General features: G+C 42.3%; 1 protein-coding gene across 1 annotated transcript in view; it reads left to right on the top strand.

Annotated features, from left to right (window-relative positions):
* LOC109468499 (telomerase protein component 1-like) overlaps positions 1-20,304 on the top strand; it is a 37,990-nt gene that overhangs the window by 8,433 nt on the left and 9,253 nt on the right. The window contains exons 9-32 of the mRNA XM_019766743.1: positions 59-239; positions 842-994; positions 1,475-1,549; positions 2,005-2,216; positions 2,836-2,972; positions 3,790-3,934; positions 4,348-4,553; positions 5,205-5,529; positions 5,986-6,126; positions 6,628-6,833; positions 7,872-8,010; positions 8,406-8,616; positions 9,448-9,540; positions 9,916-10,167; positions 10,621-10,775; positions 11,164-11,332; positions 11,705-12,082; positions 12,406-12,699; positions 13,302-13,590; positions 16,810-16,919; positions 17,393-17,556; positions 17,989-18,214; positions 19,138-19,280; positions 19,707-19,867. Of these exons, the coding sequence (XP_019622302.1) occupies positions 59-239; positions 842-994; positions 1,475-1,549; positions 2,005-2,216; positions 2,836-2,972; positions 3,790-3,934; positions 4,348-4,553; positions 5,205-5,529; positions 5,986-6,126; positions 6,628-6,833; positions 7,872-8,010; positions 8,406-8,616; positions 9,448-9,540; positions 9,916-10,167; positions 10,621-10,775; positions 11,164-11,332; positions 11,705-12,082; positions 12,406-12,699; positions 13,302-13,590; positions 16,810-16,919; positions 17,393-17,556; positions 17,989-18,214; positions 19,138-19,280; positions 19,707-19,867 (4,565 nt within the window). The remainder of the gene's footprint in view (positions 1-58; positions 240-841; positions 995-1,474; positions 1,550-2,004; positions 2,217-2,835; positions 2,973-3,789; positions 3,935-4,347; positions 4,554-5,204; positions 5,530-5,985; positions 6,127-6,627; positions 6,834-7,871; positions 8,011-8,405; positions 8,617-9,447; positions 9,541-9,915; positions 10,168-10,620; positions 10,776-11,163; positions 11,333-11,704; positions 12,083-12,405; positions 12,700-13,301; positions 13,591-16,809; positions 16,920-17,392; positions 17,557-17,988; positions 18,215-19,137; positions 19,281-19,706; positions 19,868-20,304) is intronic.

The raw sequence follows: 20,304 nt of genomic DNA, 5'->3' as shown, positions 1-20,304 counted from the left end.
GGAAGGTACACAGATAGGAAGCTTTGATACTAAACTTGTCCACTTGCCCCACTCCCAGGGGTCTGAAGTACGACCTTGCTCTCCTGAACCGTTACCGGACGGCGCTCGACACAGCCGTGAAGATCGCAACTTGCTACAACGTCGCGCCGATCAGGGGGACAACGGCCATCACCATGGCGATGAACGACCAGATGGAGACGCCCTGTACCGCAGCGCGGGGGCTCGGCAAACCTAGAACTGTGCGTGTGAATTCTAGCCATCTCAATACATACCTTAGCATATACTAGTACATGTGTACCTAAATTTGCCAGGGTACAACTTACTATAAACTTAGGCAGACCTAGAACTGTGCGTGTGAACTCAAGTCATCTCATACAATACATACCTACCAAATACCAATATCTGCCAGGGTACAACAGTTACTATAAACTTAGGCAAACCTAGAACAGTTACTGTAGGACTGGTGTGAATTCTAGCCATCTTATGTAATACATACCTACAAAATACCAAAATTTGCCAGGGTACTATAACTTATTCAAACCTAGAGCTGTACAATTTTTAACCATCTCAATACTTGCTTAATACTTATTGAGTTTGATTTAATGTATTAACCAAGGGTTATCACAAAGTAGTCATCTTCTTCCGATAATTGCCATCCGCCAAGAAATCGTCAATTACTGGCATGTTGGGTGAAAGTTGTGTGAAGTGCCTTTCCCAAGTGCACAAAGTTGGGGCATGTAGGTGGAATCAAACCCAGGACCCATGGGCTCCGGGCCGAATGCCCTACCATTTTGCCACAACTTCCTTCTAGAATGTAATATCTAATATTCATCTGTTCCAGCTGACTGAAGTTGGCCTACTTTTGGGTTTGATGTGTAAACATGCATGTGAGGAGTCCAAACTGCACCTGGTGTCACCAGGACAACATCAGGAAGTCAGTCTGGAGACGGGGTCCATCCTGGAGAATGTGGAACGCCTGAAAGGGCTCACACAGGTCGGTTTATCAAAAGGCAATGTTTACCTTCACATGGTTTAGCTTAGCAAACTACTGCTCTGTTTACGTCGATGAAGGTTAGACATCCAGGTAATACGATACACCAAAAGCAGTTACTCAAGGAACTGGATATGATTTTGGAAACGGTCAGACGTTTCAGCTAGTATCCACTAGCTTTCGTCAGTGACTGAACTCTGTTTATTCTTACTCAGACAAATTCATATATTAGGTGATAATCCCACTCTGTCTTGCAACTCACAACACAACCCAACACCACAGGGTGTCTGCTACAGCACCAGTTTCCATGGTGACAGACTAAGGAAGTCAGTTTACTAGAAGTGTTATCTCCTGTGTAAGGTTCCTGTATGAGCACCATCTAATATCTTGTCATATTACTTGACCATGAGTTTACCATGTGTTTCCAACATTCAAACTGTGAATGATTGAGATTAACTTAGTAATGTCCTGCATGTATTACAGTTGCTGATGTCCCAGGCATCTTCTCCTGACGTACCTATAGAGTACCTGACTGACATGCTGAAGAACAGGGTACAGGTAAGGCTGAAGGTTTTTCATTTTCTAAACCACATCTCAAAGGATGAAGTACAGTATGAGTCACACATTGAATACAGGGTCCATTCAGAGGCCTCCCAACCACGGTAAAGAAACAAAAGTTAATCCTGCCTACCTGCCTAAGTGCCCAGGCCAGGTTAATCAGGAGTTAATCAGGACTAGCCAAAATTATTAAGTATCATGCAAGGAACAGTACAGGGAGGACAGAAGAGAGGTAGGCAACGGAAAAGGGAGGATAACATCAGAGAATGGACCTGCAAATGTTACAAGAAACAGAAAACCAAGAATTTCGATTGACCGAGAGAAAAGAAAACAGTAGTCACAATGTCATCAACTTCAATACTAAGGGGAATATGTTTTTTTAGATTACTTTTCAGAAAAAGGATTTAGATATATTATTGAGATGAGAATTGAAAATAAATTGAAACATTTTTCAGCTGGACAACTTATTGGTGTTGTGGAATGGCAGAGACAACAACCCCAGCCTGAACGTGAAGCTGACCAAGTTTCTGGAGAAGTACCGACGTTACGTCAACCCCAACCTGCTGTTTGTGACAGTGGACCTCAGTGGGAGGGCCTGTGGGATTGTGGACCAGGAGACACATCCTAATGATATACACATCGCTGGCTACAGCGACCAGATACTCAGGTAAGGCCACATGCACTGATTTAATTTTATGGATGACATCCGCATGCGCATTGATTTTCACCTGTTCGAAAAAAAAAAACTGTCCTCCAAGCCTCTTGTTTGGGTGCCGTCCTCCGTAGTCCATGGTAGCTACTGACAATAGGGAGTCGGTGGTAACTACAGAGGATGGCACCCAGGCTGCCGAAGCTCCATGGAACTCTAGAACTCAGTGCAGTGCAGCATGTACCGGATCGATAAAAAACCTCCTTGGTACTACCGTTAATTCACAATTCCAGCTTTGTATTCCTGTGGTTTAGCAGCATTTTCAGTTTGGCTGGAATTTTTCACAGATGTACAGTGAAGTAAAAATTCACAAACTTAGTTTACTTAGTAACAATCATGTACAACATGACATTGTATTCTTTTCCCACCCAGGTTTATAGCAGAGAGAGGGAGTGGAGCCCAGCTGACTCATGTAGAGAACATTGACCAGGCTTCTTTTTATGTCAGCCTTCCACTCTGTGCTGTTATCCTACTCTGTCTGGACAAAGATACAAACAAACCTACAGCTGATGAGACAAAATACAAAACAATACTTCTGTTCCTGCAGACTTACAAATAGTGATCTTTTCCCACACAGGTTTATAGCAGAGAGAGGGAGTGGAGCCCAGCTGACTCACGTAGAGAACATTGACCAGGCTTACAGCCTGAAGCCTGTCCCTACCGCAGCTGTCTCAAAATCTGCTGCAGCTGTGGAGGAACTGCAGACTACTGCAGGTTTGTAGATTCTGTCATCATTGTACTTACTTGTGTATCATTGTAAATAGATGAAAACACTAAGGGTATAAACTATTGTTTACAACAGAAAGTTGCAGCTTGCAGCCTATCTAGTTCTATGCCTGAATGGGTTGGAGTAAGGATCATCATGCATAATTCTGAATGCTCTCTGTATATCCAAGAACATAGAATAAAGCACTGTTCTGGATAGAGCATGGTTCTGGATAGAGCATTGACTCATGTAGAGAACATTGACCAGGCTTACAGCCTGAAGCCTGTCCCTACCGCAGCTGTCTCAACATCTGCTGCAGCTGTGGAGGAACTGCAGACTACTGCAGGTGTGTAGGCTCTGTGTATCATTGTAGATAAATGAAAACACTAAGGGTTTAAACTGTTGTTCACAACAAAAGGTTGAGCTTGTAGCTGACCCTGAATGGGTTAGGGTCTTAGGATCAGGCACAGTTCTGGATACTCTCTGTGTATCCAAGAACGTTTATTTACTATAATTATTTTTACCACATATGGTTATGGATAAAGTACAGTAACTGTTCTGGATAAAGCAAAGTCCTGAATAAAACACGCTTCTCTTTTCTGCTACATAATGTAACCCAACACCACAGGGTGTCTCCTACAGCACCAGTTGCCATGGTGACAGATGTCTGGTCCACGGTCCGGGTCATCATTGACTTTGGAATGGAAGAAGAAGAAACTGCTCGAGACTGAGCAAAAACAACATGTTTTCTTTTTGTGAAGATAAACTTTAGCAGTAAGAGTTCTTTTAATTCTTAAATTAATATTTTTATATCTTTTCCCCCAGACTTGTCTGTGTCCCGACCGCTGACTGTACCCGTGTGGAGAACAGCCCGTGTGTTCATCTCCTCCACATTCAGAGACATGCACGGTGAGAGGGACCTGCTCACCAGGTTTGTCTTCCCTGAGCTGCGGGCAAGGGCTGCTGAAAGGTAGGGAGGATGTTTTTCTCTTCATATTCACCATCACTATTAAAAACAATGCTACTTAATTCCCCCCATACATATCATAAGTATCTTGAGTCAGTCATAAAAACTTGTCAATAGGTACAACATACTTAGACAACAACCAACCTGCTGAAAAAGCCCATACTGTAACAGTTAGACTTATACACACGGTTATATTATCATGGTAACTGTGAGAGATCCTAAGTACATTGCATTTTATATAATACATGGTCACAAAAGTGCCCTCCATAAATTTTTTTTGTCTTTAGAAACAACTTTCCTCAAATCACCTTCTTCAATCTTGTCATCACGGTTAGCCGCAATGACTTTTATTTCTTTTTCATGTGAAATACAATAATTATTCAAATTAATTATTTTTTTTTTTCAAATTACTGCAGGTTTGTGCACATCCATGAGGTTGACCTGCGGTGGGGCATCACAGAGGAAGAGTCTCGTAGTGAGAAGTCCCTCGAGATCTGTCTGAGCGAGGTTTCCCGCTGCCAGTTCTTCCTCGGGATTCTGGGAGAGCGGTACGGCTGGGTACCGGATAGCTACGTCGTGCCAGATTCGCCGGAGTTTGACTGGTTGAAGTCATACCCAGCAGGTGAGTTAATATTACATGCATACGTATAGCCAGTAGAGGCAAGTGGCTGTATTGCTGTGCAAGAAGATGGGGACAACAGACGCTAAATATTGAGATAATTGAGTGAGTGTGTCAGAGTGTGAGCGAAGTTTCGCGCTGCCAGTACTTCCTCGGTATGCTGGGAGAGCAGTGCGGCTGGGTACCAGACAGCTACGTCACTCCAGATGCGCCAGAGTTTGATTGGCTGAAGTCATATCCAGCAGGTGAGTTGTGAACTATGTAAGCGTGCCACACAGCATCAAAAGTGCACAAGAAACATGCTATGATGGCACTCCCAGGGTGCCATACATTGTATATGGGGCACCGAGAAAGGCTGTCTCTCCACACGGTTGACAAGATTTGGCCAGAAAATATTTACCAATCATATTTTACAATCTTTTGATTTCTATGAAGGACAGAATTTGGGCAACTTTCCAAGTTCATGCGGAGTGCCTGTCAGAACGTGTGAGCGCCAATCTTGAAGATCGTTCAACTAACCCGTTCTGAAGCGACACCCAAGATATCATTAGTGACAACTTTTGGTTTTCTTCACTGAAGCAGATACAGAATATATTTGTAGAATAGAAATGAAGTAGCAAGGTATTTTAACAGCTTGACTTCTATTGATTTCAGGCCGGTCGATGACAGAACTAGAAATCCACCACGCGGCACTCGCCGACCCATCAGCTGCACAGGGCAGAGCTTTCTTCTACTTCCGCGACCCTTCCTTCGAGAGCGATGTGTCGGGGAAGCTGAGAGACAGTTTTCTCTCCGAGTCTTCCTCTTCAAAGGAAAAGATGGAGAAACTGAAGAGCAGGATTCGCAGAAGCGGGCTGGAAGTGCATGATGGGTACCCATGTGCCTTTGCCGGAGTGATGGATGATGGGAAGGCGATGGTGTCCGGGCTGGAAGAGTTCGGAATGAGGGTGCTGAACAATCTGTGGAATGCCGTGGTCAGGTAAGTTGTAAAGGTCCTTTGTTATGCATAATTAGCAGCTGAACACTTGGAAAGTTTGCACATATTAGTGTGATAGGGGTTGACAGGGTTGACATCTCAAAGAGGTCATAGTCACCTATAATGTCAATCATTCCACAAATGTGGTAAATCCCTCCACAAATGTGGTAAATCCTATAATATAAATAAATATTTACCACTGACACTAGTAAATAAAAAGAATCATGATAACTGGGTATCTAACTGCAGTTCCTGGGTATCTAACTGCAGTTCCCGGGTATCTAACTGCAGTTCCTGGGTATCTAACTGCAGTTCCTGGGTATCTAACTGCAGTTCCCGGGTATCTAACTGCAGTTCCTGGGTATCTGACTGCAGTTCCCGGGTATCTAACTGCAGTTCTTGGGTATCTAACTGCAGTTCCCAGGTGTCTAACTGCAGTTCCCTGTACTGTTGTTCTAGGGAGTTCCCTCTGGAAGAGTCCACTGATGCCAGCGGGGGTGAGACTGGTCTTCACCAGGCCTTCGTGCAGCAGGAGGCAGAGAGGTTTGTGGGAAGGGACAAACTCCTCAAGCAGTGTGCCGCCGAGATCTCTCTCTGCAAGTAAGTTTTCTTAGATGTAGTCAGGCATTTGCACTTAGACAATACTTAACAAGAGCTGAAGTTTCTTGTTAATAAAGTCTTCATTATATAATTATTATGCAGATTGACTCAAGTAGTCACAATTGCTGTCTGCCACTCTCTCTTCTCTTTATTCTTACAAATAAAAACTTTTATACAGGGCTCAAATACTGGTATGTGTACCTTCATTAGTGCACCGAAATTTGGAGCTGTGCACCCAATTTTTTTTTATGTGGGTGCATCTGTGCATCCAAATATTTTCTAAGGTTTACATAATGTTATGATTGTAATGATATTAAATGTTACAGTATATTTTACTATCTCATATATAGTCAGCATATTCTTGACATCTAAGTGTCAGAAAAGTAATAATAAAAATCTTTGTTGATGAAGATTATTTTGTATGACGCACCTAGAAAAACTTTCAAATAACTGATCTTAAAATTGTCAAATATTGACTTAATACATTGTCCTCCCCATCAGGAATGGTACCCTGGTGGTTGTGGGAAAGTCAGGCAGTGGTAAGACGTCCCTGTGTGCCAGACTGGTGCAGCAGTACCTGGACTCAGACAGCTGCTCAGCTCCTGACTGTGTTCTGACACACTTCGTAGGTGCAGCTCCGAACTCCACGGACATCTCAGTTACTCTGACCAGACTGTGTCAGGAGATGAAGAGACGCTTTTCCCTTGGTAAAGATATTGTTTTGTTTTTTTTAACCTGTCAACTGCCTTCACCAAGGAGAGTTCCCTTCCTCTAGTACCGCACCTGAATCTACCCATTCTTACTCAAACACATTCACATATATGGTGACAGAAGTCTAAATCCCTCCTGCTATAAAATTGCAACATGATGTAACCCAACACTAGTTACCATCGGTGACAGACGTCTGGTTCAGGTCATTGACCTTATTTGTTTGCAGAAGAAGATAGAAACAGACTCTGAGGAAAAAGAGAGGAATGTCCCAAAAGAAGTGAATGTCCCAAAACACCAACACCAACACTAATACAAACTCCACAGACATCTCAGCTACCCTGACCAGGCTGTGTCAGGAGATGAAGAGGCGTTTCTCTCTTGGTAAAAACATTTTTATGTTTACCATCTCTGTTTTTCTCAGAAGGAAAACATATTGTTTTTCCTCTGATTCTTCTTCCTCTTCTTCTGCAAAGAAATAAGGTCAATGACCTGAACCAGACGTCTGTCACCATGGTAACTAGTGTTGGGTTACATCATGTTGCAATTTTATAGCAGGAGGGATTTAGACTCCATATATATGAACTCTCCTTGGTGCTGAATTCTGTGCTGTGCTGATTATTTTCAATGAGAAAATAAGTAATACAGACTATATAATATGAATTCATTTGCTGTTATTTTATGAGATACAAGACAAATGTTTTAATCCATCCCCTTCAGCCTGTGAGGTTCCAGGCTCCTACAAGAACCAGAGTTTCGTAAAGACCAATTTTTTATTTTTACCTGTGAGTCAAGTGAGGAAAAATACATGTGGAAGACATTGCTGGTTAACCTGTATATGTACAGAGATAATAGACGAGTGTTTTATTTCATATTTCAGCCTGTGAGGTTCCAGGCTCCTACAAGAACCTTCAGCACCAGTTTGGGGACATCCTGAAGGCTGCCGAGGAGGTTCCAGTTACCAGTATTGCTGGTTAACCTGTATATATGTATGTACAAAGATAATAAATTGAATGTTTTATTTCACCTTCCTTCAGCCTGTGAGGTTCCAGGCTCCTACAAGAACCTTCAGAACCAGTTTGGGGAAATCCTAAAGGCTGCTGGGAAGGTTCCAGACTCTCCTGTGGTCATCTTCATGGATGGATTGGACCAGATGGAAGACGCACACCAGGCCAAGTAAGTTTCCATTTTTTAGGTTTCCTTAAAAATGAATGCCATTGATAAAGGTTAGACATCAAGACAACAAGCTGGTCTACGAGTACATGTATTTATTTCATCATTAAACTGCTGGGTAGCATATACATGTAGTAGAGGTTGCTCTTCAATGGGGCCCACCATTTACACAGGACAAGACATGGTTACAACAAAAGGTGGATAGCAGAATGCGTTATTCCAGGGACATTACAATTCCTCGTTCACTGTTAATATGACTAGTTTTAAAAATTTTAGCTGCTATTTCAAGTGTTTAGACTGTGAGAATCTAAATCAAATACATTGAAATTAGTAATACATACTTTAAGCAATTGTGAACATTATGCTGATTTTTTTTCTCTTTATTTTTGCTGAGACAGGAGTATGGAATGGCTGCCTCGCATCATGCCTCCGAACGTCAAGTTCATTGTCACGGTAACGGAGGACCAGGATGTACATCGCTCGCTGTCCCGCCGCGACGCAACGTTCATCAACGTCGGGAGTCTGGACGGTTGGGACAAGGCCGACATGGTGCGGCGAGCGCTGGCGAAACACAGGAAGGCACTGGACGAGTCGCCTTTCAACAACCAGGTTAGTACTCTTTCCAAAATCACTTCTTATACTATCAGGAAAGTTCATCTGTGTTAATAGTTACATGCTACCGTGACAGGGGCCGACATCGTCTACCAGATACCTTTGACCCAGTGTTGACGTCACACTTCAAAGAAGCCACATGTGAAGTCACACTGGGTCAGTCTACTGAGGAAGACCAGAGTGCCTGGTCGAAAGCTCTAGGTTAGAGAACTTTATTGTGTTGGATCAAAAGTTTTTACTCTAAACGTGTAACTACCAACACAGACAAGCTTTCATGATAGAGCCAGGTTAGTAGTAGCATGCATAGTCTGGTGGTTAGCAACCCTACATCTGGACCGAGAGGTTGGGAGTTCGAATCCCGGCTGTTGTCGCTCACCAGACATGCATTCTACTGGAAAGTGTCACAGTCCTTAGGACGGGACGTTAAGCTGTGGTCCACTGTTCATTGTCAAAAAGAGCTAGGGGAATTTCCCCGGTACAATGATTCTGTAAATACTGTACATAGCGTCTGTCTTCTCTGTCACAATCAGTGGGAGATTAGCTCTTCAGCGAGCTAAAATTGTATTGAGATCACTAAATTCCTTTACTTACCAGGTAGTAGTTTTTATGTGGAGGAATTCAGGAAGCAGTGCAATATAATCCTTACCACAGTTACAATACAGTCACAAAGCCTTAGTTAGAATACTTCCTAGAGATTTGAAGTCTCTAGAATAATATCTTGTTAATAAAATATTGCTGAATGTAGATTTGGTGAATGCGATCACTGGTTACCATGGTGACATGTTTGAATGTTCTGCTGATGTTGCAATGTTGTTGCTATGGTTACAGATGAAGCTGCTTGTTGGAAAGAGGGAATCCCACAATCCTCTGTTCCTGGCCTTGGCTTGTGAAGAGCTGAGAGTTTTTGGTGTCTTTGAAAAGGTCAGTTTAATTTTTCTTGTTTCTAATATATGTAGTTGAGAGTACTCTGCATGCCAGAAAGCAGTTACTCAAGCAACTGGATATGATTCTGGAAATCCTGTTGCTTGAGTATCTGTTTTCTGGCTTAACTGGATGTCCAACTTTCATCTTATTGTGCATGTTACCACTGACACTCCTGGAGTCTAAATCCCTCCTGCAATAAAATTGCAGCATGATGTAACCCAACACTAGTTACCATGGTGACAGACATCTGGTTCAGGTCATTGACTTTATTTCTTTGGAGAAGAAGAAAAAGAAGAGGAAAGAACAGAACAAAAATATGTTTTCCTTCGAAGAAAATACATGACTGTATGTTTTCTTCCGCTGTGACATCAGGTGTCCCAGTGTCTGCGGAACATGGCCCAGACCATCACCAAACTTCTGCAGGAGATCTTACAGCGCCTGGAGACCGACCACGGGCGCGACCTCGTCTCCATGGCGATGACCCTGCTGGCCAGCACGCGGAACGGATTGTCGGAGGAGGACCTACTGGGCATGCTCAGTCTGTCCCGAGAGCTGGGGGATCAGCGGTACTCGGTCGATGATGTCACCAACGTGATGATGTCACCAGACAAGCAGCTGCCTCAGGTGGGGAGAAACATGATTTACTCACTTTTTTTTTTTCTTTTCCATGTGTTGAAAAAAAAACTGTTACTGGAAGTCAAAGATATCCTAACTCTGTTGTGAAATTTATATATTTTCATGAATTTCTTGTTTTTTCTGGTTCTGTCTTTAACAGTTTCCTATTGGCTTCCTAAGGTGATGTTGTATGTTAATGCCTTTGATTCATAATCTCTCTCTAGATATATGAGTTGCACATACAGTTCATCTATATAGTGCCCTGTATATGTAAGATTTAGATGCATTCTCGTGCAACGTGTCATACTGAAACAAAACACAGCAAATACGGAAGTATCGTCAAATACGGAAGTATCGTCAAGGGTCTATGACCTGAAGAAGACATGAAATCATTTGAAAACGTATAAAAAATGACAGCAGGACAAGCATTAACAAGTGTATGTCTGCTGTTTTCCCCATCAGGCGATCTTTGCCCGTTTGGTGCGAGGCTTGCAGACCTTCCTGCAGCCCACGGTGCAGCAGTCTGGCTCCAGGCTCCTGTGTCTGGCCCACAGCGAGTTCCTCAGGGCCGTCACACAGCGCTACATCAAGCCTGGGGGGACTGAGTTCCAGGCTAGGTCTGTGGTTTCTTGAGATTGATACAAAATGTAGCCACGAAGTTAAAAAGACCAAGGAATAACCTTTTGCCATTCACGTAACACACCTGGTCCAGCTTTGCAGGAATGTGGCGCGGCGGCAGCTAGTTTGGTGGCAACGAGTTCCACTCTAATATCATATACATGTATTATGCATAGTAATGAGAAAATACAAGTTTTTGAACACCTCAATTCTTTAACTCTGATATTCAAAGGCATGACTGTTTCTTGTTCTAACTTCCGGGCTGGTATCAGGTACTTAGTGGTTGGTATGTCCACAAACCAGTAAGGACAAAAAGGATATTTTTCCATAGCCAGTTTTTTTGTCATAAGTTCTTGACAGAATTACTTGCTGTCCTTTGTACTGCAGACTGCACTGCCTGATATCCGGGTACCTGCTGACCTGTGGTGACCCTGGCAGGGACGACTCCTGGACAGGCACCCACGCAATGGCCACCTCAGAACTGCCCTACCACCTGGCCAGTGCAGGCGCCTTCAATCAGTTAGAAGACGTTCTCACCAACCTAAACTTTGTCAAGGTGTGTAAGGATAAACCAAGGACATTGTATTACAGGTATAATGTCTTTGGATAAACCAATGCCATAGCCCCACTCACTTCTGTCAAAATGCATAAGAAAGATGCAAAATGGAATGCCAATATTTGATAGACTTGAAGACACTATCTCATATGGCATAGAGTTTTTGGTTCTAACACAAAGACAAGGCTCAATGTAGTCCAGGCTTAAAACAAAAATAACTCCTTTTTTTGCCAACCAATTTTTACCAATCTTTTTGTGTTCTTAAATTTTTCCTTTACATCATAAGTTCAGTCGTTTGACCTTCATCATAGAATACCATGGAAGCAACGTTTTACTGTTTGTAAACTTTACTTTTATTTTTTGCTCTCACAGACCAAGTGCACCATGGGAATGGCCGCACAGCTCATGGAGGACTATCAGGCCCAGGGCTGTCCGTCGCTGTCCCGGATCAATGCCCGTTTGCAGGACAAGTTTCTTGCCGAACCAAAAGTCCAGCAGTTTTCTTCCTTTGTGTCCAGGAACCTTCACATCCTGAGTGCCTACCCAGCACTCACACTCCAACAGGCAGCAAACGAAGCGGCCACCTCAGCGCCCGCCCAGGCTGTATCCTCTCTGCTAGACAACAAATCAGGCACTGGATTCCACATGGTCAGACAGCTCAACAGGTCTGAGGTCAGCGACCCCTGCTATCGGATCCTGGACGCGTTTGGTGACGCGGTGACCTGCGTGGCCGTTTCTCCGGACGGGAAGGTTTGTTTGTTTGTTTGTTTATTCATTTGCATATAATCAGAGAGAAGAACAATAAAATGAACATATTACAGTAAAATAGGATATGCAGGGGAAAGATTAAAAGCCATAATGGCTTGTCCGTGATCTTCCCCCGACTAAAATAATTGACAATGGTAACAAATCAAATGGTAATAATACATAACAATAAGTAATTCAAATATTTGATCAATATAATAACGGAAACAAATCAAATAGTAACAATGAATAACAAAAATAGTAACAATGAATAACAATAAATAACGTTAATTAGAAATGATATGTTAAGAAACATACTTTTCTTGCAGGTTTTTGTCTGTGGTACTGAAGACTGCGTTGTCCACCTCTACGAACTGGCCACCGGAAAGCAGCTGAAAACCTTCGTCGGACACGCCAACAAAATCACCGACTGCTGCTTCGTCGGAACGAGTAAAATTTGCAGCTCGTCCGCTGACGGAACACTCTCTATCTGGGACATGGCTGGAGGGTATCGGATTTCGTCACTGACCAATCACAAGCGCCGTACCAACTCGTGCTGTTCCGACCCCAGAGGGAAGGTCGTGGTGTCTGCGTCCTGGGACTGCACAGTCCTTATTTGGAAGGTTTGTTTGTTTATTTATTTATTTTTATTTGCACATGCATATAAAACAAAACCAAATTGAATACAGAAAGTAAAGAACATTAAATGGTAATATTACAACTTAAGGCCACACCAATTTAATTTGTTTTTTTCTGGTTTGCAAAAAAATAAAAATGTTTGGTTCAACTGCAAAATGCTCAATGAAAGACATATTTTGACGTTATTTTCTGAAAAAATCCGAAACAACAAATGAAATTGGTGTAGCCTAAAGAACGAAGAAGGAAATATTGAACAATCGGATTTGGCGAAGTAGGTAATTTAGGTGAATAATGAGAGTAGGTTGTCTGGGAAGCTATGGGATACTATAGGGTACTAGGATGATTCGCCAAAAAACAGTTACTGAAGCAACTGGATATGATGTTGGAAACGGTCAGACGTTTTAGGTAGCATCCACTACCTTTCGTCAGTGACTGAGAGACCAGAGGAGAAATGCAGGTTTATAAGCACAAACTATTGAATTTGATATGCAAATAAGTGAAGACAGTATCATATCTTTTTGGAATATCTTATTACCTGGATGTCTAACCTTCACTGACCTACTATGATGGTTGATATGTTTTGAAGGTGGATTCCGACGACAAGAAGCCCACGACGCAGTTCCGCGACAAGCGACCAATCAACTGCGTTGCCTTCCACCCGGAAGACGACAAAATCGTGACGGGATGCTGGGACACAACCTTGAAAGTGTACGACACCCTGAACAAGAAGAGGGTCGCGGTGATCCGAGGTCACGACAGTTCGGTGAGAGACGTGGCGTATTCGCCAAACGGCCGCCATCTTGCTTCCGCTGCCCTCAGTGGTGAGGTCAAGCTGTGGTCAGCTGAGACTGGAACTCCGGTGGGGGACCTTACAGGTGAGATGCAGATACTTATTTATCAATCATCATTATTCATATTGGATCACCCCTTTTGCCATATTTGCTTTTTCTATAGATGCAGGGAGACAGTCAGACTTTTTGTTTTTAACCAGAGTAATACACTCAGGTCTAACTGACCTGTTTTGCAGGTATCCCTGGGGTATTACATAAAATACACAATATACATGGGAAAATAAGAATACACAATAAGAATATACATTACAATTTCAATTCAACATACATACCAATCGTAAAAACATATGCCACTCAAGTCCCAGTCACAGATGTTAAAGTTGATAGCTGTAATTTGCAACCCTTGCGGTCCCACAAAAAGAGCAGCACTGAAGATCTATGGAAATGCAACAATAATACAAAGACAATGCTAGCTAAAAATGAAACTTAACTCCTGTTGGATGAAGTGATAATTTCATTGAGTAAAATTTCCAATGCAAAATGTGAATACTAAAACAGTAATTTTTATTCCTGTGGCTAAGTGAGGGATGAAATGTCATGTGCCTCCAACAACATAATTGTGTTTATACTGTAAATCTTGAATATTAATGTTGCTGGCATTTTTATCTTACCTTTGCACTATCTCAATGACCTCTTCTTCCAGCCCAAAATCATGACACTGTGAATTACATGTTTCCATTGTATTACTGTACTACAGAATTGTACTGTACTACAGAACTGTGTGAAAATCTCCTTTTGCCTTCTACCACAAAATTCAGTCCCTGCTAAATAAATGAAGTTACAGTACTCATTTGGATACGTATGCCCTACAGGCTTGCATTGTGTACCGTAATTTTGGCCCTTTACAAACTTGATAAACCTGATCTGTGCACTGTCGTTAGCCTGTCACTGTGATGCGATATGCTGATCTTTAACCCTGCTGTTCTGTTTGAATCTTGAAAACAACAACAACAATAAAAAAAAGATAGCAACTCATGGACATTTCATGGAAACTTTCAAGTAACACCTGCATAATACGATCATGTATATGATCACTGTTAAGGTCTGTGCTATTCATAACCATGTCAACCTTTTTATATGACGAAAGTACTATCTCTCCCCCCCCTCTGACAAATCAGATGGCCCAGAAAAAAATCCTGTTAAAAAAATATACCCTTAAGGACTGTAATTTAAGTTGTTGGTTCCACGTCAGCAAGGACAACAGTCATGGCGGCTGCACCGCCAAGTTTGGGGACACAAATCCGTGAAGAACTGACTTGCGGCATCTGCCTAGAGCTGTTCACCAGGCCCAAGGTGCTGCCCTGTCAGCACACCTTCTGTCAGGACTGTCTGAGGGAACTTGCAGGGGGGAGGAGGACTTTCCAGTGCCCAAACTGTCGTCAACAAGTCCGTCTGCCACCTGAGGGGGTTGCAGCCTTGTCTGATAACCACATTGTGGCAAATTTGTGTGAGAGATTCCAGCAGCAGACCAGACTGTCTGGACAAACAAGTGAGCAACCCCAGGCTGATGATAGGTGCGGCATCCATTCCTCTGAAAAAGTCAAGCTGTACTGCAACCAGTGTGAGGTGCCCTTGTGTGCTGATTGTATTGAAGAAGACCATGAAGGACATCCCACTATGAGCCTCAGAAAAGCCATAGAACAATTTAGTATTCATTTTGAATTGGAACAGAGAAGGCTCGAGTTTCTTAGTCAGGAGGCCTCCCCAGCAGAGGTGGTAGGACAGCGCAGAGAAAGGGCAGCACCAACTCCTGTACAAACCCACCCTGCTGTCTTTCAGCCCATAGACACCCCCGTGCCAGTATTGGAACATGTGACAGTCCCATCTGTAGTAATCCCAGCAGCACCTAGTACATATAGTACTGTATATTATGATAATTATATTAATGATAGTAATGTTGCAGAAATGTGGACACATGAAGGTCATCGCCATCAACACTAGCGGTTTCAGTGTCAGATGAAGAGGACAGTTTTGTAGCAGATGATAGGATCCAAGTCTTTTATCCGCAAGAAACAGGTTTTCATGTTCATGCATTCCCAATGCATATGGTTGTGCCAGTTGAACCACCGATACGCATGACATTGTATGAACTTCAGGATCCTTATGGTAACCAAAGGCAATGGGAGCATCAGCCTCACTGGTTGAGCCAGATGGGATCAGATGTTGGACAGTTCAATATACCAAGGGCTGCTGGATCACCAGAATCAGAGGAAGACCTTTACAATGATAGGATCATGGCTGTCACAGCGCCAGTTGGAACACAAATGCAGCCATATGAATTGGCCGTAGCTGGGGATTTTTTGGATGAAGAGGATGGCCGCTGCTGTACAGCTAGCTGTACAGTACAATGAAGAGGACACAGTGCTCAGAAAATTCAAGCTTGGCAAAGGACAAAGAACTGTCATAAGTCAAGCTTTATTTTTTTCTAGACCTCATCTGTACTTAGAAGGCTTGCTTGTTATAATATGTATTATTATGAGGGATATATATATCGCCTGTCTTATCTGTTGTAATTTCTAATTTTGTGTAATACTAAAAGTACGCAAACTTTCTGGAATTAAGGGACTCCGAGTTTTATCCCTGCAGTAAGGCTTGCTTTTTGGTGTCACGAATATAATAAATAAAGTATGTCATTTTTATGGGCACAAGCTGACGCTATGAAGTAATCCTCTTTTCAGCGCCTTCAATGTTATTTGTAAAATTCTGTTTTTAGACAAAACAATGAATAATTGTATTTGCCTGCAATGTATGCATTGACATAATCAAAGAGAAATTGATAATGAATAAAACACGAAATTCACATATTAAACATTTCATGGAGGTGTGAGATCTTCGATTTCTTTTTAGTAATAATACAATAAATTATTATCATATATTCAATTTGAATGGCATGTCTCATGTACTGTTTATGCATATCTAACCCAAGTATTTATTGTTTTCTTAAAAACTATCTGATAAAGAATTAGCCACTGATTTTCATACCTCTTGTGTAATGACTGACTCTTAAAAAAAGATGAAATCTTAAGATAAGGTTTTATTAACTGAAACTTGAAATTGTGGGCCCCCGTCGCGGTTAAGTGAAGGGTGTTGTACTGTTATAACATCATATATCACTTATAGAATGTCATCTTCAGCACAGGGCACAGGTTTTTGTACACCATCTTAATTTACCGTCATCTGCAGTCTGACTGTAATGATTCAGACAAATTCCATATGTGTTGAACTTGAACTTCACCCTCCCAGGACATTGCGGTCAGATAAATCGCCTGACCTTCTCCCCCGGCGGAGGTCACCTCATCACCGTTGGCAACGACCACAAGGTCAAGGTTTGGGCAGGCAACCTGGGCAAACAGGTAAACATTCCAGGGATGTTGTCTTCATTTTTTGGCAAGCCACATCCCTTGCATGTTTGACGCTTGATGTTTCTTCAAAGGATTTTTGGGATGCTGCTACATGTATGTTTGTGCTTGCAAATATAAGTTTACTACAGTTTAGATTTTAATTTTACTTGAATATGTTTGCATCTGAATAATCTGATCTTCTATATTTTTCAACCAATATAAATGATTGTATAATCTAACATCAGCACAGCACATACAATGTAGACTGTATTCTTGCCACTGGCTTGCTAAACCAATCACACCTTTTTCTATTGACCACTTTTGCCAGCTAAACTATGTTTTAACCTCTAAGGAAGATAGACATACTAGCAAAGTGAGAGTATTTAACCCAGCTCAATCTAAGGAGGCCTTTTCTGTTGCTTTACATGCATTGAATACTACTTACATCAAGCTTTAGTCTCAAATTTTTCTCTTTTTTTCTCCAGATGAACAGTTTTGGGCACAAGGACCTGAGCCATGCCCTGAGTGTGTCCATCAGCCCATCAGGCGAGGATGTTGTCATCGGTTACCATGACGGCAGTGTCCGGCTGGTTACCATGGATACAGGGCTGGAGAAGTGGGCTGTTGTTCCCCACAATGCACCAGTCAGGTATGTGTAAACCATGCATTGCGTTTGTTATCTATAAAGCCTGTAGAGCTTCATAGACTTAGAGTTTTCTGGAGTTTTAAAACTCTTGTCCTGTGGTGTCTATATACAATGTACTGTATGGGTTGCATATACAGTACGGTACCATCTACATGTATATAGCCCCCTGTATAATGTACGATTTGGGGGTATTTCCCATTCAACACAAGTGAATATGCCAAAAAAGTCAAGGGGCTATATGACCTGAGTAAGACATAAAATTATTGAAAATGTGTAAAAAAAAATGCCAGCAGGACAAGGGTTAATGCTTAACTTGTATCAGACTCTTGACATTGTTGTTTAATTTGCATTTCAAACTTGCGTAGGTTTATAATAATGACTTCTACCCACACGGATGAACTTTCAAGACATGTCTTTATCAATTATCCCCCCCAGATGTGTGACCTGGATAGATGACCACAGCCTCATCTCCGGGTCTGATGACTCCTTCCTGTCCGTCCTCTCGGCCGCTGACGGGTCAAAGGTCATGACCCTGGTGGGTCACACGGGGTCGGTGACCTCTGTGGCGTACACGAAAGTGGAGTCCCTCGCCGTGTCGGCCTCGGCTGACTTCACGGCTGTCGTGTGGAGGATTCCAACTGTACAGACCATCAAGAAATCTGTAAGGACCTTTCTGTCTTCTTTCTTTATTCTAGGCATCCATGGCCCATATAAAACATACATTCAAATAGAAATACACATAATAACAGCAATTAAGAAATCTGTAAGAACCTTTCTGTAATCCCAACTGTACAGACCATCAAAAAATCTGTAAGGACCTTTCTGTAATCATTCAAAGACAAATCAAACTCTAGACTACTGCTGGATAAATTGGACATTCCAAGTGACATCCGTCACTCTTCTTTCACTGGATTGAACTGACAGAACTACATGCAGTCAATACTTCAGTCTAACACATATAAAGGGACTTAAATGTGATAAGGTTTTTTATGGTCTGCATGCATGCTATTTCTTTTTTCCCTGCCCTGCCAATTTGATACTGTCTTTAACTGGTTGGATACTGTCTTGCAGCCACTTTCTGTCTTGCAAAGATCTGCTTGGAGATTACAGCTAACCGTTATTAAATGCCATTGTTTCCAGGCCATGCCGTATGAGGTAAAGCCCAGGTTGTTGTAATGAGGCCAGTGGAGACCGTCAATCTGTAGTGACAGGACCAAAATTCCAGTTTAAAAACTAATCAGCACTTATTGCCCTTGTTTCCAGGCCAAGCCTTTCGAGGTAAAGCCCAGGTCAGTGTAGGTCAGTGGTGACAGGTCCAAAATTCCAGTTTAAAAACTGACCAGTATTTTAACGTTGTTGTTTCCAGGCCATGCCATATCGGTGTTACAAGACCAGTGGAGACCTTCGATCTGTAGTGACAGGACCAAAATTCTAGTTTAAAATCTAACCACAGTGTTTTAAAGTTGTTGTTCCCAGGCCATGCCGTACGAGGTAAAGCCCAGGTCAGTGTAGGTCAGTGGTGATGGGACCAAAATTCCAGTTTAAAAACTGACCAGTATTTTTTGCTGTTGTTGTTGTTCCCAGGCCATGCCATATGAGGTAAAACCCAGGTCAGTGTTACGCGGCCACGGCGGTCCTGTGACTTGCTGTGCCTTCAGCCCAGACCGGCGGTCCGTGGTGACAGGCAGCAGGGACAAAACTCTGCATCTCTGGGACATCAAATCTGGGTAAGTAAAGGTTGATATTAACAGTCTGTGTAGATACTAGCACTTTTAACAGATCATGAACGCATATGTGTCGTGGTGGCAGCTCTATGTCACCGAATCTTTACACCTTTAGTTGCAGGAATTGCTTAAAGCTTTCTAGTGATGATGCCCCAACTGTGCTTGGTGGCAACGAGTTCCACTCTAAAATAGTTGTTGTAAAATATAAGTTTTTGAACACCTCAATCCTTGGTGAATAACTCTCATATTTGAAGGCATGACTGTTTCTAGTTCTTTTCTTGGTCAGTATTGGATACTAGAAGTTGTTACGTCCACCAGTTTATTAGTCATTTTGTACATCATGCATAGAGTGGACATTTTCTGACTATCTTCCAGTAACACATAACTGTAATGTTGCTATGCTAAGGTCTCCCACCTGTGTTTGTTTAGCCCTGACCCCCAGCCCAGCAGGGTTATATCAGAGTGCCACCAGGACTGGATCACCTCCTGCGCCTGGTCTGAGACCGGAGACTATGTCGTCACTGCGTCAGGCGACTTCACCCTCAAACTGTGGGACATGAACACCGGCAGGGAGAAGGTCAAGTTTGTGGGTGAGTATAATCATGTTTAACTTATTTTTAGTACAGTGTACAAATGTAATACTGTACAGTACTATGCATGTATATAATTACAGTAATGATACCTACTAGACTAATAAATGAAGCCACACTTCACCCTCAAACTGTGGGACATAAACACAGGCAGGGAGAAGGTCAAGTTTGTGGGTAAGTCTAATGTAGCACTATGTTAAATGCTCCGTAAATAATTTTATCAGGTTGGAAGATACTTAGGGTATAGAATTTTCTTCTTACACAACCAGAGAACCTTTACTGGTTGTGTGAGAAGAAAATTCTATACGCTAAGTTAAATGCTATAAGCTTTAAGGCTATAAGTGACAACTAAGGCCTAACAAAATAAATGTTGTGTTTCCTATTACAGTCCAGAAAAAAATTAGGGTCGGTAGGTAGGGATTCACTTTTTTTTTTTT

The sequence above is a fragment of the Branchiostoma belcheri genome, unplaced genomic scaffold (assembly GCF_001625305.1).
Source record: "Branchiostoma belcheri isolate BF01 breed outbred unplaced genomic scaffold, Haploidv18h27 scaffold2, whole genome shotgun sequence".
Classification (NCBI taxonomy): Eukaryota; Metazoa; Chordata; class Leptocardii; order Amphioxiformes; family Branchiostomatidae; genus Branchiostoma; species Branchiostoma belcheri.
Note: the sequence above shows the minus strand (reverse complement) of the source record. Positions and strands in the feature narration are given on the sequence as shown.